This window comes from Anolis carolinensis, unplaced genomic scaffold (genome assembly GCF_035594765.1).
Source record: "Anolis carolinensis isolate JA03-04 unplaced genomic scaffold, rAnoCar3.1.pri scaffold_9, whole genome shotgun sequence".
NCBI lineage: Eukaryota > Metazoa > Chordata > Lepidosauria > Squamata > Dactyloidae > Anolis > Anolis carolinensis.
In genome coordinates this window covers 19,072,461-19,098,417 of record NW_026943820.1, presented here as the reverse complement: position 1 = coordinate 19,098,417, position 25,957 = coordinate 19,072,461, and the positions used below count along the sequence as shown (strand labels likewise).

At 36.9% G+C, this 25,957-nt stretch overlaps 1 protein-coding gene across 6 annotated transcripts; it reads right to left on the bottom strand.

Annotated features, from left to right (window-relative positions):
- Window positions 1-1,758: 1,758 nt before the first annotated feature.
- Window positions 1,759-25,931, bottom strand: terb1 (telomere repeat binding bouquet formation protein 1). 6 transcript variants are annotated; one of them, XM_062961941.1, is made up of 19 exons: window positions 22,397-25,931; window positions 19,820-19,879; window positions 18,824-18,934; window positions 18,587-18,715; window positions 17,763-17,894; window positions 16,898-16,958; window positions 16,687-16,799; window positions 16,456-16,578; window positions 15,303-15,455; window positions 14,088-14,219; window positions 12,819-12,944; window positions 11,545-11,702; window positions 8,110-8,477; window positions 7,626-7,690; window positions 6,818-6,898; window positions 6,147-6,317; window positions 5,314-5,426; window positions 2,905-3,114; window positions 1,759-2,302 (listed from the first exon to the last, which is right to left on the bottom strand). In XM_062961941.1, exons 2-19 carry the CDS (start codon window positions 19,851-19,853, stop codon window positions 2,249-2,251), a joined length of 2,334 nt encoding a protein of 777 aa, XP_062818011.1. In that variant the 5' UTR covers window positions 19,854-19,879; window positions 22,397-25,931; the 3' UTR covers window positions 1,759-2,248. The 6 variants fall into 6 exon arrangements, with proteins under 6 accessions (XP_062818011.1, XP_062818012.1, XP_062818013.1 ...); XM_062961942.1 differs by having other exon boundaries at window positions 22,299-22,402; XM_062961943.1 differs by lacking the exon at window positions 22,397-25,931 and adding an exon at window positions 21,873-22,090.
- Between the last annotated feature and the right edge of the window lie 26 nt (window positions 25,932-25,957).

Here is a 25,957-nt window from a genome sequence, read left to right as displayed (position 1 = left end):
TGAATTCGTTTAGAGAGGCCAAGTGTTCCTGGACAACTTGTTTCCCTATTTGGGGTTGGATTTCCCCCAATCCTTCGTCCATTCCGTGTTGCTGAGGTTGAAGATGGCTTTCTTTTTCTGAGAAGACCGAGGCAAGGAAGGCATTAAGTAGTTCTGCCTTTTCCCTGTCCCCTGTCGCCATCACACCATCTTCTCCTTGCAATGGCCCTATCGCCTCCTTTTTCTTCCTTTTACTAAAAACGTAAGCAAAAAAGCCTTTTTTGTTGTTTTTTATGTCCCTGGCAAGCCTGAGCTCATTTTGCGCTTTAGCCTTGCGAACCTTTTCCCTACAGGTGTTGGCTATACGTTTGAATTCTTCTTTGGTGATTTCTCCCCTTTTCCACTTCTTGTGCATGTCACTTTTGAGCTTTAGCTCAGTTAGAAGTTCTTTGGACATCCATTCTGGCTTCTTTGCACTTGTCTTATTTTTCTTCTTTGTTGGCACTGTTTGCATTTGCGCCTTGAGTATTTCACTTTTGAAAAACTCCCATCCATCCTTAACTCCCTTGTTTTTTAAAATCGGCGTCCATGGAATGCCGCTCAGTAATTCCTTCATTTTTTGGAAGTCAGCTCTCTTAAAGTCCAGAATGCGTGTTTGACTTGTCTTAGTTTCAGCATTCCTTTGTATTGCAAACTGCAGGAGCACATGGTCACTTGCCCCTAAGGATCCAACCACTTCAACTGTATTGATCAGGTCTTCCACATTTGTTAAGATTAGATCAAGAGTTGCTGATCCCCTTGTTGCCTCTTCTACCTTCTGGACCATAAAATTATCTGCAAGGCAAGTGAGGAATTTGTTGGACTTTGTACTCTTGGCTGAGTTTGTTTTCCAGCAGATATCGGGATAATTGAAATCGCCCATGACTACTATATCTCTTCTTTGTGCCTGTTTGGTCAGCTGTTGACAGAAGGCTTCATCAAGTCCTTCATCCTGACTCAGAGGTCTGTAGTAGACACCCACGACAAGATCTTTTTGAGTCCCGGTTCCCTTGATTCTTATCCAGATGCTTTCAAGCTGGTTTTCCGGATTACAGTCTTGCATTTCTTCTGCAACGTAACTGTTTTTGACATATAAAGCTACTCCCCCTCCTCTCCCCTTTGTTCTATTTCTGTGAAAGAGGTTATAGCCCTCAATGGTTAAATTCCAGTGATGGGAGTCATCCCACCAGGTTTCAGTGATGCCTATGACATTAAGTCTCTGCAGTCACTTATGGACCCATTGCCAAGACTCTACCCACAGCAGGCAATTATACTTGGCCACAAGGATCGCCTATGATATGATGATGAAAGATCAAGAACCATAAGAAGGGAGAATAGGCCCATCAATTAGCACCTAGACAGCAGACCTAGGCCCCTTCAACACACCAGTATAAAATCCACATTAAACTGGATTATATGGCAATGTGGACTCAGATAACCCGGTTCAAAGCAGATATTGTGGATTATCTGCCTTGATATTATATGTTATATGGCTGTATGAAAGGGCCACTTGAAACCACATAGGTAATTCTTTTCCCCACCAAGACAAGAATACAGTATTTTGATATTAATTATAGTTGGGGTTTCTGCTATATTTTATTCATCACTTTGAAGTGCGTATCTTTATGTTGAAACCAGTATGCACAATGCTCATGCAAATCTGCATGCCTGTTTGTCCTGAAAAAGCAGCGGCCCATATCTACATGCAGTAAAAACACCAGATATGAATTTGCCAGGAGATATTTTCTTTCGGATTAATTATTTATTCTGATGAAGAAAAAGGGCAAAGGGTGGGAGAAAATAAATTAGTTCTGCTATGCTATTGCAGGAGATGCTAAAAGGGGGGGAAAGAATTATAACTCATATGCCTTGGTTTGCTGTGAAGAGGGAGGAAAGCTTAAATAAAAAACAAATAAAAGTGCAGCCCACACATATTTAACATAAACTTTTGCAATAGTATTTTATAGCAAGCACATCTATATGTGTTCATCTATGTTTTTAGGAATATTTGTTTTTTCTAAATATAGTAAAACACTTGAAAATACAGTGGCTAAATTTTTTACAATAGTATCACAATTTGAAACTATTGCTTATATATATTCTTTTAATAATAATTAAATCTGCTGGTTTAAAGATTTAAAGAACCTATACAACTAAATCCTCAGAAACAAACAAAGAAATGATCTCTGTGAAATAAATATGAGCTGAAGAGCTTAAATCAGAATTAATTCTAGTTGTTTGACAGTATTCTTTTGCTGTCGCATATTTTTTGGTTTTCATTCTTCTGTAAGAGAAAAAAGACAAAGACAAACCAAACTTCAGTGTATTTTTAAATGCAAACATTATATATCTAACAATAATTCATGATAGTAGATATAGTTGAAGTTTTTTTTCATGTAGTAGATATAGTTGAAGTTTTTTTTGGTGTTGTTTGTTCATTTTGACAATGAATGTTTGCCACTGTGTTACTTTTATCTGTAAACCGCCCTGAGTCCCTTCAGGGAGATAAGACGGGTTATAAATAAATCATCATCATCATCATGTGTTATTTCATTTGTTCTTCCTAATCAAATATTAACAAACAGTGGATAACTTTCATTCGTAGAAGACAGTGAAAGTTTCCTTTTCCTTCTTCGCCCCCTACAAAAAAGACTGAGTATTTTAATGAATGGGCTTTCAAATAACCTGGCAACGTATTGCAACCCCACAAATTTCATAGGATTTTCTTAGGCAAGGAATAGCAAGAAGTGATTTTGCCAGTTCCTTCTTCTGAAATGTGTCATACTGTCCCTGGTATTTATTGGCAGTCCTTCCTGCTTAGTTTCCAAGATCGGATGGGATTGGGTGTCTTTGGAAGATTGCAAAATCAATTTGAAATAACAGTACCTGTAATTTGCAGTATTTCTTAGCCAGATCAACATTGGTCCTTCCATTTTGAAATGGATATGCCCACAAAATTGTATTCCAGTGATGCCCCATTTTCTTTACACCATCAAGAAGGTAAATTATTTCTTCTGATGTAAAATCTTTCCTGGTTCTCCGTTTGACTTTTTTAAAAGCTGTTGCCGAAATATCTGATAGGGGAACTTCAGTGTTCTGCAATAAGAATTAAAACAATATACATCTGGTGAAGGTTTATAGTTCAGTGCTAAAGGGAATGTTTTACATGCTTAAAATCCTATGTTCTGCATCAGACCAAATGCATATATAATCTCTCTCTCTCTCTCTCTCTCTCTCTCTCTCTCTATATATATATATATATATATATATATAGTATATATACTATATACGGTACAGTAACATCAGGTTTAGTAAAGGAAATTGAAAACAGGGAAAGGGCTAAACACCCTTTCCCCAATATTTTCGGTATCTAATTTAAAGTATGTTTTATGAAATAGAAGTGTTACAATTCTGAAGTAACTGGCCTTTACCTAACATCCTTGAGAGATGCACTCAGTGATAATGCACACTACTGGGCTAGATGGGTTTATGGTTGGACACAGATTAATACAATTTCATATTGTTTATAAAAGTAGTATGTGACTGTTTGAACTCCTAAAACAGAATCATTCTCATTCTTTTCTGATACAGCTCTGAATATGTTTTTAATCAGTTTAAAGGATTTTAACTATTTTAATGCCATTAACATTTAATTCTATTTTAATGTTTGTATATTTTTAGATTTTAAATTGTATTGCATTCGTTTTACTGTAAGCCATGTTGAGTCTCCTTTGGAGAGGGGAATAATGGAGTATTAATATAATAATAATAATAATAATAATAATAATAATAATAATAATAATAATAATAATAATAACAACCCTCAAAATAATAAATAATAAATAATAAACTCCTCAAAACACAACAGACAAAAAAACAGTACAAGAAAACTGCACTACAAACTAGAGCTGACAGCTGGCACAACAAAACACTGCATGGAAAGTTCCTTGACAAAATTGAAGGAAAAGCTGATAAGGAGAAGACTTGGCTCTGGCTCACGAATGGGACCCTGAAGAAGGAGACAGAAGGCCTGATCCTTGCAGCCCAGGAGCAAGCCATCAGAACAAATGCAATTAAGGCCAAGATCAAAAAATCAGCTGATGACCTAAAATGCAGACTGTGCAAGGAAGCTGACGAAACCATTGATCATATCCTCAGCTGCTGTAAGAAAATTGCACAGACAGACTACAAACAGAGGCACAACTGTGTGGCCCAAATGATCCATTGGAACTTATGCCTCAAGTACCACCTGCCAGCAGCAAAGAACTGGTGGGATCACAAACCAGCAAAGATCGTGGAAAATGAACACGCAAAGATACTGTGGGACTTCCGAATCCAGACTGACAAAGTTCTGGAACACAACACACCAGACATCACAGTTGTGGAAAAGAACAAGGTTTGGATAATTGATGTTGCCATCCCAGGTGACAGTCGCATTGACGAAAAACAACAGGAAAAACTCAGCCGCTATCAGGACCTCAAGATTGAACTGCAAAGACTGGCAGAAACCAGTGCAGGTGGTCCCGGTGGTGATGGGCACACTGGGTGCCGTGCCAAAAGATCTCAGCCGGCATTTGGAAACAATAGACATTGACAAAATTACAATCTGCCAACTGCAAAAGGCCACCCTGCTGGGATCTGCACGCATCATCCGAAAATACATCACACAGTCCTAGACACTTGGGAAGTGTTCGACTTGTGGTTTTGCGAAACGAAATCCAGCATGTCTATCTTGTTTGCTGTGTCATACAACGTCGTTGTGTCAATAATAATAATAATAATAATAAATTTCATATTTGCTTTTAACTGGCTGCTAGTGTAATAGAAAGAGACTATTACTAGGTTGGTCTCAGGTAGCAGGTTTGAAGGAATACTGTACATACATTGATAAAACATCAATTTATCTAAATATCTTTTAAAAATAAAATATCGCTTGGCTTAAATGAAAGAATTCATAAGCTAAGCATCCATACATTGTATAAAATAATTCATAATGCTGTTATTAATCCTGTTTATCCATGTGCCGTGATTATCAATAGCACTTTCTACAAAGAACACTATTTCCCGTATTAGAGATAAGATCTATACCCAGAGATTGAAGTGGAAATTTTAGTTGGCACTATTATTTATTTGTTTGTTTATTTATTGCATTTCTATACTGTTTTTATCACACATAGGGGACGCAAAGCGGTCTACAACATCATAAATGGCAAAAATTCAATGCTTCACCATATAAAAACAATACATTACATATCTAAAAAGCAATAATATATAACAATAAAATTAAGATACTACCTCATCTTCAAGCAAGTAAGTATATTTTTCATTCTGATCCTGGTCTTTAAAGCTATATTTTGCACTGACTGTTTGTTTCTTGCAGCTTACATTCTGTTTGGTTTGAGGATTTTCTGTTTGAAAGAATATATAATTTAATTATATTAAATTATTGAAGACTCACAGTATAACTAGATGTTGTACTAAAGAGGAAACACAATTACATGCCTGCTTTGGTTCCATTACTCTACTAATACTTTATTGCATTGCTAATTACAGAACTGGCAGGCAATGTATACTGAGCCTACACTCAGCATTGTGAAGTGAAGGGCAGGGGACTGGAAGAGCCTCTACACATCCTGTGAGCCTACAATTGAGGCTGATCTGGCAGTTTTGTTCTCATTAATATAGTCTCATTGCTTAGGTGGTAGTATCCTGGGTTTACTATGCAGTAAATGGCCAGCTAGGAAATAAACCAACATATTGCCCCTAGGGTTCCAGTGTTTCAGTTAAGGGAAAGCTGAGGAGGTAGCCTAGGGCAGGGCTTCTTAAACATTTTTCCACCTGTGACTCCTTTCCACTCAAGAAATGTTTATGTCTTCTTCTTACCTTTTCTTATGTTTTTTTAAACTACTCAAAAGTTTCGTTAAATGAGCAAAATATATGTTCTACTGTGTTGCAGATCACACGTCTTGATAGGGAATGGAAAAGCGAAACAGTGGTGTAAAAATATTTAGCTTAGGCTCAAAGGAACTCAGTACATTTTTCTATTAAGGATTCCTCACTGCCTTCACTGCTTTACAAATAAATAAATTAAAAAATAAATACAAATTATGAAGGGCTCTCAAAATTACCATTATAGTTTAGAGATGTATTTCTATGGAAAACAATAGATCCTTTAAGCTTCCTTTTATATTTCATTTCAGTCTGTAGAATAAGTCTGTGTTTCTCACACAGATATTGACAAGTCTGTAAAATCTTACTAAAATTTCTGCTATTTAAGGAAAGTCCTATCGTTTGACAACCTGAAAAAACACAACATATAAATATGTGTAAAAATTATGGCATTAAATTATTCAATGAAATATTTCAGCCTGATTTTTATTTTTTAATTTTTTATTGCATGGCAACAAACACATTATTTTGTAATGTATGTTTTCTCATATTTAACAGTTGTAAAACCAGCAAATATTTACTATGATGTCTTCAGTAAATGTAATATTAAACCTGGCACATTCCTTTTATCTGATCAAAAACAAATTGAATTTTTGCCCAAATTTTCATGACACAATTATTATTTTATAATACAAAGTATTTGCAACTATAAATATAAAAAGGAAATTTTGGTATTTCAAAATAATAAATCTGTGAGTATCAAGACAATTCCCAAATATAGGCTGCTATCCTTTACAAGCCTAGGCTGAATAGCCACTTGAAGTGGACCCAGTGTGACTTCCTTTTAAGCAGATAGTGTATAGGAATGGATAATATATAGATTTTAAAACAATATATTTTAAAAAAATACCTGAGCACCTTAGCACTGATATGCTAGGGTTTTCAGTAATAGGTCCTGTTCTCTGGCTTGTTATGCTTAAACATTGTGGCTCTATGAAAGAGAAAATATTAATATTAGAATTACTACTTCCCATTAATATGTTATAAATTATTAATATCCATTAACACATCATTAGATATTGCCATAATTTTTATTTATAAATAGCAAGTGAAGATTAAAGTTGTAGGAGAGTGTCCCTCCAGTGGCATTTCCCTCTCCTTCGCTGGAAAGAAAACTGTCATCTGAAATCCCATGATCTTGTCTTTTGAGGTGGTGATGATGTCTCTTTCTCATAATTTTTTCAAATATACAGTAGAGTCTCACTAATCCAAGCTAAACGGGCCGGCAGAAGCTTGGATAAGCGAATATCTTGGATTATAAGGACTGATCAAGGAAAAGCCTATTAAACATCAAATTAGGTTATGATTTTACAAATTAAGCACCAAAACTTCATGTTATACAACAAATTTGTCAGAAATAGTAGTTCAATACGCAGTAATGTTATGTTGTAATTACTGTATTTACGAATTTAGCACCAAAATATCACGATATATTGGAAACATTGACTACAAAAATGGCTTGGATTACCCAGAGGCTTGGACAAGCGAGGCTTGGATTAGTGAGACTCTACTGTATTTTTAGAAATTCTACTAGATGAGAGAAACTATGATATGCGATGGCATATAGATACAGTATGTGACTCTTCGTCATCCATTTAATTCTAATTCAATTTTGAACAGTCGTTTTAGTAATATCTGAAATTTGAATCTGTGCCTACCTGTATTTTGTCCTTGTTGAGGCTTGCTTGTAATTATAAAATCTGGTTGCTCAAACAAGAATTCTCTGCAGGAATAAGAAATGAAAATGTGGGTGCAAAATATATAGTTGTTTTGTTCATTCATACTTCCACATAACCACTACAATGTCCCTACATTATATTGTAACAATGCTAAGGTATTACATTTTAATACAATAAAATTCCCAAGTGATTTGCATTTTCAGGACTGCCCAAAAATCATGAAGAAGCAAAAGAGATGCTGGTTAAAGCAAAAATTTAAAGGAGTTATTTCAAAATCTTCCAATGTAATTTAAAGTAGAATTTTAACCCTTTTCATAATAATTTTGCCCCAAAACCTGTCCTCAACTTATATGTGGGATTAGTTTATACACAAATAAATACAATAATATTAATATGTAGTCTGAATCAATAACTGCAGTTGTGATTGAAATGCTGCCATTTGATTTTATATGTAGAATCTGACCTTGCCTGAGCAGCAGATTTACAGGATTCGCAAATAGCGTTTTTACTTCTCACATGCACTTTGTTTATATATTCTGTGCCAATTTTATTTGTGGAATGATGGTAGTTATTACATTCATTTTGACTAATTGAAGCATCAGTCCAATTTCTTTTGGCAAGCTTTAGTAGTTCATTCTTAGAAGAAGGATTTACAAATTTTGCAGCAATCAGCTGAGCAGATACAGAATTCACGAGTTGTTCCACTTTTGTAGATGTGATGCTTTTATTAAATTGTTCCTTGTTTGCACTTGCTTTAAGGTGATTTGATGCAGTCTGTGGGATGATATCTTGAGGACTACCACCATCATTTATTTGCCTTTTCTTTTTTTCCTGCGTTTAAAATATTACAACTGAAGAAAATATGCATAGTCAAAAAAGCATGCCAACTTTAATTAAAACAAGTTATTTTTATAGGCTTTTGTGAATATAGTCTATCAAATGGATCTAATGAAGTGGATAACCCGTGCCCCAAAAAGAACACACACACACCACACCACAACCAGAGCTGGCTCTAGGTATTTTTCAAGTGTAGGCAAACAGAATTTTGCCCCCCTCCCAAACCAATCACTGAAAAATAAAAGCGTTAGATAAGAGAAAATGTTGGATAATAAGGAAGGATTAAGGAAAAGCCTATTAAACATCAAATTACATTAAGATTTTACAAATTAAGCACCAAAACATCATGTTTTACAAGAAATCAACAGAAAAAGCAGTCTCGACTGCGCCCCCGTATGTTTTGCGCCCGAAGTGATCGCTTAATTTGCCTCATTGTTGGACCGGCTCTGACCACAACCCTTTGTTACTTTTTCTGGAATTGACTAACTGAGCAGATTCAGATTGGGGAAATAGCATGCTAATGGTTTATTATAAATAGCTGTTCCTACTTTTTAATATTCAATTCACACAATGCGCCTCTCATTAGGAAAAACCTCGAGAACTATTCCCCAAACCATCAATATATTAACCTTTTCACAATGAAATTTCGTCTTGGATATAGTTGCTTTCAAGTTTATGTGCATTGCAGTATGTTAGGAACTTTTACTGGCAGAGGAGTGGTAAAACTAACTTCTACATGCACTAGGCCAGGGGTCCCCAAACTAAGGCCCGGGGGCCGGATGCGGCCCTCCGAGGTCATTTACCTGGCCCCTGCCCTCAGTTTTATAATATAATATATGGTATATACATATAATATTGATAATAATATTATAATGTAATACAATATAACACTAATAATAATACCATATAATAATATTAATTATATATTCTATATTACATATAATATTACTAATAATATTACAGTATAGTGGTATAGTTCAATATCTATCTATATATATATATAAATGAGTGATGGCATCACGGCGACCCACAAAACAACAAGACTACAGGCCCCCCAACCTCGAAATTTGACAACACAATCCATCATCCACGTCTCTAGGTTGATACAACAAAAAGAAAAGAAAAATGAAGTCCTAATTAGAGGGAGAGGAATAATTGTTTTTATCCAATTGCTGCCAGTTAGAAGGCTAAGCTCCGCCCACTTGGTCTCCTAGCAACCCACTCAGCCCAGGGGATAGGCAGAGTCAGGCCTCACTTAGGCCTCTTTCACACTGGCTATAAGATACAGATTATCTGATTTTAACTGGATTTTATGGCAGTGTAGACTCAAGACCCTTCCACACAGCTATATAACCCATTTATAATGGACTTAATGTCAGGGGAAAACCTTTACCCTTTACCTTAATTACCACCAGTTCCTCAATACTTTATTTCCCATACCACCAGACTTCGCCACAGCAATGCGTGTCCGGGCACAGCTAGTAGTAATATATAATGCTAATATTGTGCTATGCTAATAATATAATATATTATATGTACATATAATTTGTAAGCCACTCTGAGTCCCCTTTGGGGTGAGAAGGGTGTGATACAAATGTAGTAAATAAATGCAGTAAATAATAAACAAATAAATAAATACATTTTAGACTTAGGCTCACCCAAAGTCTGAAATGACTTGAAGGCACACAACAACAACAACAACAACAACAACAACCCTAATTAACTTGACTATCTCATTGGTCAGAAGCAGGACCACACTTCCCATTGAAATCCTGATAAATGTATGTTGGTTAAAATTGTTTTTATTTTTAAATATTGTATTGTTCTTTCATTGTTCTTGTTGTTTGTTGTTGTTGTTGTTGTTGTTGTTGTTTTTGCACTACATATAAGACATATGCAGTGTGCATCAGAATTTGTTTGTATTTTTTTCAAATGATAATCCGGCCCCTCAACAGTCTGAAGGATTGTGGACCGGCCCTCGGCTTAAAAGGTTTGAGGACCCCTGCACTAGGCCATCTTTTATTCTTCTATAAGAGGAATTATGGATTTAATATATGTACTATTTAAATAAATGACGGCTCCATTCTGACTTTGCGACAAGTAGCAGAGAGAATATGAGAGGATTGCAGTCATTGCACTCAATTCTGTCTGGGGGCCCTTCCGTACAGCCATATAACCCAGAATATCAAGGCATATTGTCCACAATATCTGCTTTGAACTGGGTTATCTGAGTCCACACTGCCATATAATCCAGTTCAATGTGGATTTTATACAATGGTGTGGAAGGGGCCTGGGTCAGAATTTGAATTACACCAAATGCCTGCAATGTGCCATTAGCAATCAACTTTCTTGCATTTTTATTTATTTATTTATTTTGCTTAAGCCCAGGGCTCTTCCACACAGCCATATAACCCAGAATATTAAGGTAGAAAATCTTACAATATTTGCTTTGAACTGCGTTATCTGAGCCCACACTGCAATATATTCCAGTTCAAAGCAAAAAATGTGAGATTTTATTCAGCTGTGTGGAAGGGGCCCCAGTTTTACTAAAATAAATCTTTCCAAGAAAGCTCTGTGGGAGCGTTACCATAAGTCAGGGTCTTTCCAAACAGGCCCTATATCCCAGGATCCTATCCTAGATTTTCTGTTTATCCCAGATTGTCTAGCAGTGGGGATTCATATAATACTGTTTGAAGCAGAAAACCTTTTTTATGTGGTTTTGAAAGGTGGCGGAATAAAATAATTTTCATGTAAGTAGAGTGTTTCAACTAAAGTACCACATAGCTTTATATAATACAATATTATGTTCTTTGTCATACAGGCTTTATTCTTGATATTTTTGCTCTGATTACTAGACAGAGGTAATGCTCTTCCATTATCTAAATCATGGGCTAGTCTAAAACAAGATGAGAATCTAGCCTGAACAATTTTCTTGGTAACTCCCTTCATCTTTGTATTAGCTTGCTAGTTTATATACCCTGGACAACAGGGATGATGTTTTCAAATGTTATTATACCCTCATTCAACACCATTCTATCTATTACCATATTCAGAGACGTACCTCCTTTTCAAGCCTTTCGATTCTATGTAAAATTTCTCTTGCTCCCTTCCAGTGGTCTTCAAGAATTATTTTTTTCCTCTGCATATCTATCTCCAATTTTCCCGTGTCATCATCCATTTTTCCTGGCTGCTCACTTAACTGCAATGATAACTTCTCCACTTGAAAAAACAAAAAAAAAATGTTTCATAAAAATAAAGCCTTATATTTCCTGCTACACATACTGGTGCATCTGAGTTAATGAAGTAGCTGTGTTCCTGGGCTCTGCATCTTTTAAAATGAACTTTGGCACTTGAGGTGAAAACATGGAAAGAATAGGGATAGATTCCTATTTCACAAGAAAGAACATGTTTCAACAAACTTTTTATTCAAAACTAACATTATACATATGTAAATGAAACAACCTGGTCAGGTAAAACTTGAACAGGTAAATGAAAACTTTTTCTACATGTCTTTCAAAATCACTATACTGTTGGTGTTTATAAAATCTAGAGAAAGAATAACAGAAAGTTTTGAACCCAGAGCAATTGACTTTTGGTCAGCAGATTTATTGTTTTCATGTATCAACAGTAACTTTCACACATCAGCTATAGCATGGATATGAAATACCTGTATCATATAATGCAAATTATGTATATTTTAAAAATTTCTCCAAGGGTAATGATTTATACCTTTCTGAGTGTTATTACATTTCAATCCATCTCCACAAGTGTGTAAATACTAAATAGACATTATATATGCGCATTTATTGGCACACTGTAGTGCAGCTGAAGAAGTGGGTTTATGTCCATGAAAGTTAATGTTGAAATAAAAACCTGTTACTCTTAAAAGTGCTGAAACATTTCTTTTTCTCTCCCCCACCCGCTTTCCATTCTCCTTTTTATGGTGATCCCTAACTTTCCACATGGTGTTAGTAACAATCTCAATACCAGTCACTAAAACTTGTTTTCTACAGTAAAATCTGTAAATAATAAGTAAAATGAATTGCAGTATGTGTGCTGGAAAAATACAATATCAACATATTAAAAATAGCACATAAACAACATTTCAAACTATTTACTAGGTCACAACTGAAGCTACTTATATTTTACTGACCCACATATTTACCCACACTAACTAATCATGTTTTCACATAAATATTCTTAGATAAATTCTAAGAATTTAGAATGGATTATATTAATAGCTGTCCTGGGCCACATTCAGCCCATGGGCCACGGGTTGGTTAAACCTGCCCTAGAAGGTTTCAGAATAGGAAATGGCAATAATTGTAACCTTACTGGCCTGTTTGCAATTTTGTAGCACAAAGGTTGCAGCCTTATTTAGTTCTTCATCCTGTGATTCAGTTAGTGCTTGAATCATAACCGGAAGGCCATTGTTCTTCACCAGAGTGTACTGATTTTCTTCTAAAAAGTATTAGTAATTAGTCATAGTAAGACAAAGTTGTCCAAATTCTACAATTAATTAGCAGTTCCTCCCAGTATATCCGAAGGAAAAGCATGAGGTTTGCAATTAAGTACAAGTAATTTTGAATTTTCACCACAGCTTCAATTAACAATTTCTGAATTTGATGTACACAGTCTGTCAACATACTCTGCTGTAGTATCTTCATGTTTGGGGGCTTCTTAGTTGTAGTTCTCAAGCCACCAATTTGTTCTATTGATTTGGGAATGGCTGAATATTACATAAACTACTCCTATCTTGTGGCCAATGTCAACTCTAACTTATCATTGGCAGTTGCTTGTAAATACATGTTTTGTAGAAGCCAAGAGATATTTCTTTTTCGTGTCAGGAGTGACTTGAGAAACTGCAAGTCGCTTCTGATGTGAGAGAATGGGCCATCTGCAAGAACGTTGTCCAGGGAACACCCAGATGTTTTACCCTCCTGTGGGAGGCTTCTCTCATGTCATGCCAAGAGAACATTTAGAAAATCTGTGGAAAAGTAGTCTTGTGCCTCATATTGCAGTGAAACATATTAATTACATTTAGACATTCTTTTTTTTTAAACTTTCAGTAATTGCAAGTTGCAGTGAATATTTATTTTTCACTGTATTAAACATTCAGGACCTGGAGGCAGCATGATCCATCCTAATATCCACTATAAAAAAGGTGATTAGTAACACCAAGCTTATTTAGCTCTGGGCGCTTCCATACAGCACCCAAATCCGCACACAAGTCCCGGGCTTTTCCTGTGTCATTTGGACACCTCTAGTAAAAGCCCAATAGGCCCCACATTTTGGTCCTGTCTGAAAGGGCCCTCTACTTCTTAGTAGGTACAAAAGATAGATGTTCTGCTGGCCCATTTCAACGGGTAAAATTAGGTTTCTGTATTTCAGTGGGACATATTCCTAAATCCGCATGCCTTAGATAACATTAAAAATGAGCTTAAAATATAGCCAATCTATAGCTTTTTAAAAGGAAACAAATTATACAAATATTTTAATGGGCTTCTTCCTAATATAATTATGCAGTGGAATTCTAATGTCAGCTGTGTCTTAGTGTCAATTTTAAATTAACATAAATTGCATAAATATAAAACAGAATTTTACCACAGCTTTCTGTACAATGTCCAAGGGTAAGTATAATACTAAATTGTTCTCCTGGATCCAGAAAGTTGTTAGATAGCAGAGTCAGAAGATTTGGCACAATACTGTACTTTGGCAAGCTGATTCCAATTGTAGCTATTGAGGAAAGCATACCCATTAACTTGGAATACACAGAAATATTTGACAAATATACTGCAATAGAGGACTAATGGCATCTTCTTTCCAGTTATCTAAAGTTTTCTCCTAGTACTCTCAATTATTTCCTAGTCCTTTTGGAAAGATCTGGGGAGAAGGGGAACTACAAAGGAAGAAAATTACTTCAAACTTCTATTCATGGAGGATGGCAGCTGATCGCTTTTACGCGTATGTCAGGAATGCAGGGCTATCCAGTTGTGTTCCAGATTTTAAAGACCTAGCCAATGTGTTTGAACCTTTACTACAGAGCAGAATTGTCACCTTAGCTTCTTAAAGTCTGGAATGAAAGACTGAGTGGACTTACTACATTCCTGACAGGGAAGCCACAAGCTTCTACTTGCTGAATAACTTTAAGCTTTACTAGATCTACAAGTGCAATGAAGTGCCACAATGTCCCACAAGTTTTACCAAAGTATCTGTCCCGCCTCACTTTCCAAACCATCTGCTCCCAAAACAACAATTGCCTCACCAGTTGCGAGGCAGGCATGCAGAGGCAAATGCATCAGCTTCTCCCCTTCTCTTCTCTCCACTTATCCACCAAAGAAGCAGTAACAATGTTGGATGGGAACAGCTACAGATGAAATTTGGATTTCGGAAAATGAAGGAGGGCAGTTACCTTCATGGTGGAACTTTTGTATGGTCCCACCTTCCTTGCAGTATCTCTAAACTACCATAAAATATTTTTAACAGAGGTTTCAGGAAGGTCAATAAACCAAGGCAGCACACTGGCAATAAGATCAGTGGATGTTCTATGAACACCTCATTCTATGGCACTGGTTCTCAACCTGTGGGTCCCCAGATGTTTTGGCCTTCAATTCCCAGAAATCCTAACAGCTAGCTGGTAAACTGGCTGGGATTTCTGGGAGTTGTAGGCCAAAACACCTGGGGACCCACAGGTTAAGAACCACTGTTCTATGGGGACATACGGATGCCTGACTGGTGCTTAAATACAATATATCATTGTGTAATACAACCTATATTTTCTAAAAGTTTCAAAATATATATTTGGGTCTGTTCACTCACGGTTATCAGTAATACAGGCATCCAAAGTTTTGGTCACCACTACAGCAAGTTTTGTGTTTGAAGAATTCTCAAGAGAATTATGTGTCAGCTTGACAAGAAGCTTATCCAACACAGCCAATCCACCAATAGAAACAAAAACACACTGTATTTTTGCTTGAACAAACAAAGAATAACATAAAAATTACCAGCTATAGTCTTCATTGTTTGATTTAACGTTAAAATGTTTAAGCATAATAATATTTTTAGAAATTAGTTGCAAAAAACTTGCTATTATTGTAATTATGCAGATATTAAAATTAAAACTTGACAACCAAAGCCACCTCTCTTGCTTTATTAATGCAGCAGAGGGACAATGTGTAATTGGAAGCAAAATTTTTCACCCCTCTGTCCCTTTGAGATTTCCTATGCTACCTATGCTGTAACAGATACAAGGAGTATCTAGAAAAGTGGCACCTTTATTCTATCCTGGGTCCAATGTTGTGCAGCAACATCTTTGTTAATAACACATACGATAAAATGGAAGGAGTGCCTATCGGATTAGTAATGACATCAAATAGGGGGTGGTGGAAATGAATGCCCCAAAAGACAGGGGCAGAATTCATATTAATTATGACAGATTGGAGACCTGGGCCAAAATTAACCAAATGAATTTCAGTATGGATAAAGTACAGCTAGGCAAGAAAAATGAAATGCACAAATGTATGACAGGTGGCACCTGGTGTGAAATCAGTACAAGTGAAAAGAATCTAGCGGTATTAGTAAACCACAAGCTAAACTATGTGATATGCAGTCAAAAAAGCCAATGCAATGCTAATTTAACATTAGGAAGAACTTCTTTATTGTAAGAACTGTTCAACGGCAGGCTAGTCTGCCTCAAACAATGGTGGACTCTCTCTTTTTTTGGCAGTCTTTGAACAGAGGTCAGATGGGTATGTTTCAGTAAAACAGTAGTGGCAGGGAGGTGAACTAGATGGTCCTTACAATCTCTTTCAATGCTAAGATTACAGTATCACTAAGATTCTAGCTCGCCTCCTCAGGCTGTTCCCATAGCTAAGAAAAGTAATAAATATGATAACTGATGTATTCAAGTGATGTATTATAACTGATGTTATTCAATTGAAAGTAAAATATCAATACAGCCTTCGATACTTACAGTTGTTTGCAACTGTGAGCCCAATGAATGAGCATATTGGACGCACTATCTCAGGCTTTATAGAGCTTTGTAGCAAGTCTTTTGCATATGGAAAAACCAAACTGCAGGTTCTCTGGTTGTCATCTGTACATAAGAACACAATCCCTCAAATTTAGTTGTGTTGAAAACTAATTGCATTTTGTCTCATATTTGCAAGCAGGTAAATAAAGCATTGAATTATTTAAAAATTACCATTCTGGGGGTTATTGACACAAGCACAGAGAGTACTACACACTGAAGACCACAGCTGATATTGACTAATATTTTGATCCAGAAGATTTCCCTGGGATGCTGAAATAATTGTTCTGTTGGAGTGAAGGTGGTGGAAAATGAAATGAAAATAGAAATTTAATTTTATAGATATTTATTTTCTCAGTTTATTCGCCACAGCTTTTTTGCTTACCTAAATAAGTGCAACAGAACATCTAGGCAGCCAGATTCTCTCACATGTGTTTGTCCACTCTCTGCAAAAATTACCATTTATGGTCATGTAATTAATAATGTTTAAAAACTAATGAAGTATTTCAAACATCACAAGTGTGTTATGTATTAGCCATCCTCATATAATATAATAGTGTACATGTGTGTGTGGATCAGTTACTTCTCTCTTTGTTCAAGCAGGTAAAAGTTTTGAGAAATTGTAGCGTCCTAGAATGGCTGCATTAGATGCTGTAATTCACTTCACATGAAAACTGGCTTTGAAAGAAATTCAGAATGCAAATATAGCTGGGCAGTTCGTTGTGGAGGCTAAGTAACTGGAGAATATAACATTGGTTCTTCACTAACCCCACTGGTTGCCAGTGAATTCAAAGTTTTTACTGAGATGGGATGCAGTCTGCCATCCTTCTTACAGAAGTGTTAGAAAAAATTATTTGTGTAAGTGACAGCAGATAGAACTATCTTATATTGTATTTTAAGAAAAATATAAAATATAAACGATTTTACACTTTGTTAACCTCCAGTTCTGGTTAACCCCTTTGGGGAGGGAATCTGATATTTTATTCTACCCAAAATCATATGCATTGCCTATTTCCTTTCACAAATTAAAATATCTGTAGAATTTATGCAATCTTTGGGAGTAGAGTCTAAGCCTGTGTGGTGCATTTTTGCAGCTAAGCATATCCTTAGTTAAAATAACTTGTTTAATTTCCTTCAGTGCAATAAAATTAGAAGACCTTAGCACTGACTGATTGTATGTGATCATCATCAATTGTGAGTTTATGAACAGCTGGATATATTTTAATATGCAGTTGGGCAGAGGATCTTACTGTTGTTTGAGACCAGCACTAATAAGACATAAACAGACATTCTCTTCAAATTTACACTTGAATCCTTGTTAGTCAAAACCTTATGAAGATCTTTAAATAGTCCCGAAGTGCATAACATCTGTTGGGAAAATACTGAAACAAAAGAAATATTCCTTTGTTAAATTTATGATTGTTCTGTAACAGTAAGTGAATTAATTTTGATAAATAGACAAAATTAATCACATTTGGTAATAAATTCTACAAATGCAGGTAGCAGAGTAAGTCAATTATGACAAAATCCAAAACTAATATGCAACCACTATATGCACCCACATGAAAGTGTGCCCAGTTTTATTTAACTGAGCTTATTTCTGAGTAGCCAGTTCTATAATCTGTGAGGATATCTCTAGTTCAGTGGTTCTCCACCTGTGGGTCCTCAGATGTTTTGGCTTACAACTCCCAGAAATCCCAGCCAGTTTACCAGCTGTTAGGATTTCTGGGAGTCGAAGGCCAAAACATCTGGGGACCCACAGGCTGGGAACCACTGCTCTATTTGGAGGAATGCTAATATAACAAGATGTAACATACATTTTGCAATTGTTAAACAGATTGAACCATAAAGTTAATAATAAAGTTGTTATTATTATGTTAATATATGTTGTGATTGGATTGTTTTTATGTAAGCCACCCCAAGTCCCTTCGGGGAGATGGAGGTGAGATACAAGAATAAAGTTATTATTATTATAACCATATCCATAATCACATAGTCGGCAAAATACACAAACACAAATACAGTGAACTAAAGAATGTAACTAAAAACTGAGAATAATAAACTTGCATGTTACCATTTGTCTCAGCTAAGCCTCCTAATGTAAATAAAGCAGCTTCCTTTACCATGCTGTGCACACTTGATTTCGCAAGGCCATGTATAAAAAGCAAACCACCTATTTCTCGGAAATAATCACTTGCATTACCTGTAACAAAGAAAGATACAACAAAGCTTTGCCTTTCAAAATAATTGATTCCAACTTAATAACTGAAGAGAACAGATCTCAAAGCAAAGCTAAAACACAACATCTTACTGTTTTGCTGACAAGCTGAATAAATGGTAAGCAAGGCTTCCTTTTGAGAAGCAGGATGGTCCATTTGATACTTAAGACATTCAAGTAGTAAATTAAGATCAGTTTTAATCTCTATAAGGATAAAGAAAATAGATTATAAAATGATTTCCAGTAAACTTTTTTCAAGCACACTGAAAACTGTCAATTGATCCAGTAAAGTTACTTGTCCAACTGATGTTTCCATCACAATCTGCATGCTGAGTAAAAATTACTATTTTAACCATTTCTTATCTTATCTCGTGGGAATAAGTTTTTTTTCAAATAAATAAGTAAAGAAAAAGAGATACATGTAGGAATTTACTTTTTTAAGTGAGCCAGATGTTCTACAAAAATTCCTGCCAGGTAAGGAATTAATGTAGTATAACGTAGTGTAGTGGTTTGAATGTTGAGCTATGCCTCTGGAAATTAGGGTTCGGATCCCTGTTTAGCCATGGAAGCCCATTGGCAAGCTTTGGCAAGTCACACACTCTGAGCAAAAGCAAACCCACTCAGAACAGATCTTGCCAAATAGCCCCCTGTGAAAGGATCAGCTTAGGATCATCATTAGCGGGACATTATTTGAAGACACAACAACAACAACAACAACAACAAAATCATTAGGGCTGAAAGAAAGTGCTGAAATCAAATTATCATATTATTGCCTAATATGGTGTTGAGAACCAGCATGGTATATAGTGGTTTTGGCACTGGACTCTGGAAATTAAGGTTTGATTCCCCTCATTCAGCCATGAAAACCCACTGGGTGACTTGGTCAAGTCACATCCTCTCAGCCCCAAAAGCCCATTGATAGATATGTCATAAGCCAGAAATGACTTGAAGACCTATAGCAACATGGTATTTTTTAAAATCATTTCAGAAGATCATCCCTCTCACTTGCTACACAAGTTTGAAGCTTGACAGACTACTAAGGTGATGCAAAGTAAAATCAAGAATATAAAATAATTTTGGCAAACTTACCACACTGTATTTTTTGTTGTTTTCCAGTTGCCATTTTGTGTTATTTTTCTTACTCTTTAGCTGTAATTAAGAAAGGGAGACTGCACACATCAACGCAGACAGATTGGCTAAAACATCCAAAATGTGTTCATTTTATTAAAATCTATCCTTCTATTCTGTGCTGATTCTCTTTATAAGACACACATACAGTGCCTTATAAAAGTATCCATACTAACATCCCATTTGGCTTTTCTACATGTTATTATGTTACATCCTGAATACATTTAATTGTCTCTTATACCACTTGATGTATGCAAGATACTCTATACCAGGCATAGAGTTCAATACCTGGAGGGCTGATGCTTTGTCCATGCCTGCTCTACACAGTAAAGGTCTGAATATTTTTATTGGGGCACAAAAAGTAAACAAACCAACCAACCTGGAATAAGTATCTCTCATTCCCTGGTCAATACTTGGGAGAATTACTTCCTGAACAAGCATTTACAGTTGTGAGTCTTCTTGTGTAAGTATTTACATACTTTTCAAATTTGGTTCCTACATTTTTCCCTACATTCTTCTAGACAAAGTTGCACTGGCTCTTTTGGGTTGGATAGAGATTGATGGCAAATAGTCATTTTCAAGTCTTATATTCTTGATCAGATTAATATCTGGGCTTTGTTGAGGCCATTCAATTCATGATAGTTTTCCCTGCTCAACTGCAATACAGATCTTTCCAGTTCCTTCAGCCTTTCCACCATTGATTTTCTGGTTTCATCTCTAATCTCCTTCTTACCCAGTCATTCAGGTTTAGTGGACAGCTTTTTCTAGGCAGGGTAATAGTTGGACCATATTCTTTGAATTTTGAAGTAATCATTTTTTTAATATAACTCCAAGGTTTGTTTATAACCCAGTGAACAGGTAACCACAGTTTATAAGTCAGATATAGCCTGTGTGTGTGTATGTGTACCTTTCCCCAAAAAATAAGACATCCCCTGAAAATAAAACCTACCGTAGTAGAGGTTTTGCTGAATTGCTAAATATAAGGCCTCCCCCGAAGGTAAGACCTAGCAAAGTTATTGTTTGGAAGCATGCCCATCAAACAGAACACCAGAGCATGCAGGATCGGTAAATGTACATACATACCAGTTGTACATGGGAAATAATGGTAGTAACAAGAAATTCTTGATAAGATTCAGTTTGTCTGGTTATGTTGGTTTGTGATGACAACTACTGCGCAGTATATAATAAATGTTCTTTTTTCTGTTCAACAATAAATGTAATTCTTCTTGATGGAAAAATAAGACATCCCCTGAAAATAAAATCTAGCATATCTTTAGGAGCAAAAAATAATATAAGACACTCTTATTTTTGGGGAAACGCGGTACAGTAGAGTCTCACTTATCCAACACTCGCTTATCCAACATTCTGGATTATCCAACGCATTTTTGTAGTCAATGTTTTCAATATATCATGATATTTTGGTGCTAAATTCGTAAATACAGTAATTACTACATAGCATTACTGCGTGTTGAACTACTTTTTCTGTCAAATTTGTTGTATAACATGTTGTTTTGGTGCTTAATTTGTAAAACCATAAACTAATTTGATGTTTAATAGGCTTTTCCTTAATCCCTCCTTATTATCCAATATATTCACTTATCCAACATTCTGCTGGCCCATTTATGTTGGATAAGTGAGACTCTATTTTATATATAAACACACACACCATATATATAGTTTATAGGTTAGATAGAGCCCCTGATGGTGCAGTGGATTAAACTGCTGAGCTGCTGAACTTGCTGACCAAAAGGTTGGCGGTTCAAATCCAGGGAGGAGAGTGAGCTCCCGCTGTTAGCCCCAGCTTCTGCCAACCTAGCGGTTTGAAAACATGCAAATGTGAGATCAATAGGTACCACTCCGGCGGGAAGGTAAACAGCGCTCCATACAATCATGCCGGCCACATGGCCTTGGAGGTGTCTACGGACAACGCCGGCTCTTCGGCTTAGAAATGACGATGAGCACCAATATCCAGAGTCAGATACGACTAGACTTAATGTCAGGGGAAAACCTTTACCTTTATCTTATAGCCTGCAAGCCTTTTCTTTTCTTATCTTCAGTCAGTTAGACATCATGGCAAAGTACAGTAGAGTCTCACTTATCCAAGCTAAACAGTCCGGCAAAAGCTTGGATAAGCGAATATCTTGGATAATAAGGAGGGATTAAGGAAAAGCCTATTAAACATCAAATTAGGTTATGATTTTACAAATTAAGCACCAAAACATCATGTTATACAACAAATTTGACAGAAAAAGCAGTTCAATACGCAGTAACGTTATGTTGTAATTACGGTATTTACGAATTTAGCACCAAAATATCACAATATATTGAAAACATTGACTACAAAAATGGCTTGGATAATCCAGAAACTTGGATAAGTGAGGGATAAGTGAGACTCTACTGTCCTTATATTTTTAATCCTCTATAGAAGGGTTTCTCAAACCTTTTCAGCCGCAGAGCCCCTTTGAAGCAAAAGGAGCCATCCATGCCTCACACGCCAGTTGACAATGGCACCTGACTGGTCTCACAAGAAGGGCCTACCTGCACCTGCTCCAGGGGACCAGCCTGAGAGGAATTATTATAGAGATTGCCAACATTTGCCTCTTCTAATCCAGGCAAAGTTCTCCTCAGTTGGAGTTGCTGCAGGACACAAGGCCTCGCTTCTCTTTATGGTTTTGGCACCGAACACAGAGGGCCGAAAGGGACGTTACCCGCCTTCAATCCACACTTTCCTCCCACTCATTTTGGACCCTGAGGATTCCTTGAAAGCATGGCACTTCTCACAGAAAAACTAACATTGAAATAAAGAGCAGTGTGTACACCAAACCACCGCTGGTTCAAGGGACAAGGGTGGAGAGAATTGTGTTATTTTTGTGAGCCCCACCAGCCAATCATTTCCCGCCAAAGAAACAGAGGCCTAGCTCAGCCTGTCATGGCCGCCCTGCTTTTGGGATAGGGCTTCATTTGCCTCAGCTTGGCAAGGGCAGTTGTGGGTCTTTAATCTTCCTCAACCATTGGATTTAAAGCCATTCTTCCCACCTTTTTTTTTTTTTGGCCCTGCTCCCCCTCAGTATCTCTAAATCCCATTATGACATATAGTAAAAGGTAAAGGTTTCCCCTGACGTTAAGTCCAGTCATGTCCGACTCTGGGGGTTGGTGCTCATCTCCATTTCTAAGCCAAAGAGCCGGCGTTGTCCGTAGACACCTCCAAGGTCATATGGCCGGCATGACTGCATGGAACGCAGTTACCTTCCTATTGATCTACTCACATTGGCATGTTTTCGAACTGCTAGGTTGGCAGAAGCTGGAGCTAACAGCGGGTGCTCAATCCGCTCCCTGGATTTGAACCTGGGACCTTTCGGTCTGCAAGTACATCAGCTCAGCGCTTTAACACACTGAGCCACCGGAGGCTCCATATACTCCTTATTATTCACTCCTATTTATTCACATGGAGGAAGCCTCAAATTTATTTATTTATATATTTACAGCATTTATATTCCGCCCTTCTCACCCCGAAGGGGACTCAGGGCGGATCACATTACACTTATAGGCAAACACTCAATACCTTTTAACATAGAACAAAGACAAACAAACATAGGCTCCGAGCGGGCCTCGAACTCATGACCTCCTGGTCAGAGTGATTCATTGCAGTGATTCATTGCAGCCGCTCTCCAGCCTGCACCACAGCCCGAGCTAGAACTTGGTCTAAATAAGCTTCCAAAGAGCATGGCATCCACGAAAGAGAAAAATAAAAGAAACATGTGTGTTGTTGAAGGCCTTCATGGCCGGAATCACTGGGCTGCTGTGAGTTTTCCAGGCTGTATGGCCATGTTCCAGAAGCATCCTCTCCTGACGTGTCACTCACATCTGAAGCTGAAGCTGGTGAAGAAACACAACCTACAAACTACAGACCCACTAAAAAAATCCAAGAAATGCTACAGGACAAAAGGGAACCTCTCAACTCTGCAGGAGTCTACTATATACTATGCAGCTATGGACAAGTCTCCATAGGGACCACCAAACGCAGCATTGCCCATACACAAAGCATGGAACATGAAAGGCACTGCAGACTAACTCAACCAGAGAAGTTAGCCACAGCAAAGCCCTTGATGAACCAAGCTGGACACAGCATATTATTATTTGAGAACACAGAAATGATGGACAACTCTAACAACCACTATGTCAGACTACACAGAGAAGCCATTGAAATCCATAAGCATGTGGACAATTTCAATAGAAAGGAGGAAACCATGAAAATGAGCAAATTCTGGCTACCTGAATTAAAAAAACTCTAAAATCAAGACAGTAAATAAAGAACAGGGTAATTCCACACAGGAAACTATCAGGACCAGCTAACACCACCCAACAAAGGATTCTCCCATGCAGGAAGCAGCAATGCTTTGAAGCTATAAGGCAATTCAATGCTAATCAAGGTGGCCAATTGCAACATTCACACTTGCCCCTCACAGACAAGAGTTCTTTCCCCATCCTGGACATTCCAGATATATAAACCCCTCTTGCCTAGTTTCCATCAGATCTCACAACCACTGAGGACGCCTGCCATAGATGTGGGCGAAAAATGTCAGGAGAGAATGCTTCTGGAATATGGTCACATAGCCCAGAAAACTCACAGCAACCCAGTGATTCTGGCCATGAACATTATTGCTGTTGTTAGTTTTAACCTGTATCTCCTGGGATCCAACATGTTTTTAAACAGTTTTTAACTGTTGTAAATTTTACCCATTTGTGTGTTGTTAATCTCATTATTCTACATACTGTGTACACCACTGGTACAATAAGAGTCTTTGGACCATAATAAAATGTTGTTATTGCTTCATAAATGAACGTGGGACACCACATCCTGGTTATTGTCGAGTTGATTTTTTGGGGGGCGGGGAGAGGTGGGATTGGAAAAAAAGTCTCCACTTTAATTTAGAACACAATATTTCTCTGTGTAGCTTCTACCACTGATCCACATTTGCAAAGAAGGTGAGGAAATCAAAAGCTGCTGCTGCTTTCCATGCCTAATCATACTTCTCCTTACTTTTTACATTTTTTGTAGCACAAGCATCCAAACCTAGAAGTTCAGTGGTTCAGATTTTCCACTCAAATAAATGGACATTTCTTGGATGAAAGGCAGGACACAGCTCAATGGCCCTCACTGCAGTTACTCCCTTGCTGCCAGTACTGTTCTTTTGACACTGCTTTCCTCAGCTCTCAGAAAGGATTATTATGTCTCTCCACTACCCAGATCCGTTGAAGATGATCATTGTTCAAATGACAAATCTCTACTCATTTCTAGTTTCAAGGAGGAAAATGCATTTCTGTGACACACGCCACCTACAACATGCCAGCTGCTTAATTTTATTGTTCTGGCACAAGTAGCTACGCCTGGAACCACACTGGTCACATTTTCCCACTCCAAATAAACAGAAACCTTTAAAAAGTGGACTAAGGCCTATATTAACAGATTAAAAGTAGGAAAAATTCCAGGCTAGCACATTCCAGATTATATAAATAATGAGCCACTTTGGATCCCAGAGGGTACAGGTTAAAGTAGTAACAGAAGTAATAATAATAATAATTTATTTCAGAGTACAAAATAGTTATAAACTTTCAGCTAAATCATTTAAGATTTTAATTTTATGTAATTTACTGTATTTATGTTTAAAATTGAGATAACAAATTATGCAATAGACAGCTTTTCACAAGGGAATAGCACCCAGTAAAGAGGAAAGAGTTGAAGGTAGACTGGCTGAGAAATTGAGTAAGAAGATAGGTGTGTCAAGGGGAGAAGTGAGAATGAGATTATTACTAATGTGAAGGAGAAAAGAAAAGAAAAGGCATGCTCTCACTGCAAGTGTGTAGACTACTGCTGCAGCAGTAACACGTATTTAAAAATGCATGTGCATTATAATGGGTTAGATTCATTCTTTTTCCTGCTCCCACTGAAGGAGCAAAATGACAATTACAGGCAATACTTCCTTCCCACTTTAGCTGTGTTGCCTGAAAAACTGCTGCAGAGGCTTTGGGGACAATCTGGAACAATTACATATATTTTGAGTATTTTTCATGAAGGATCGAAATCTGTATGTTTATACC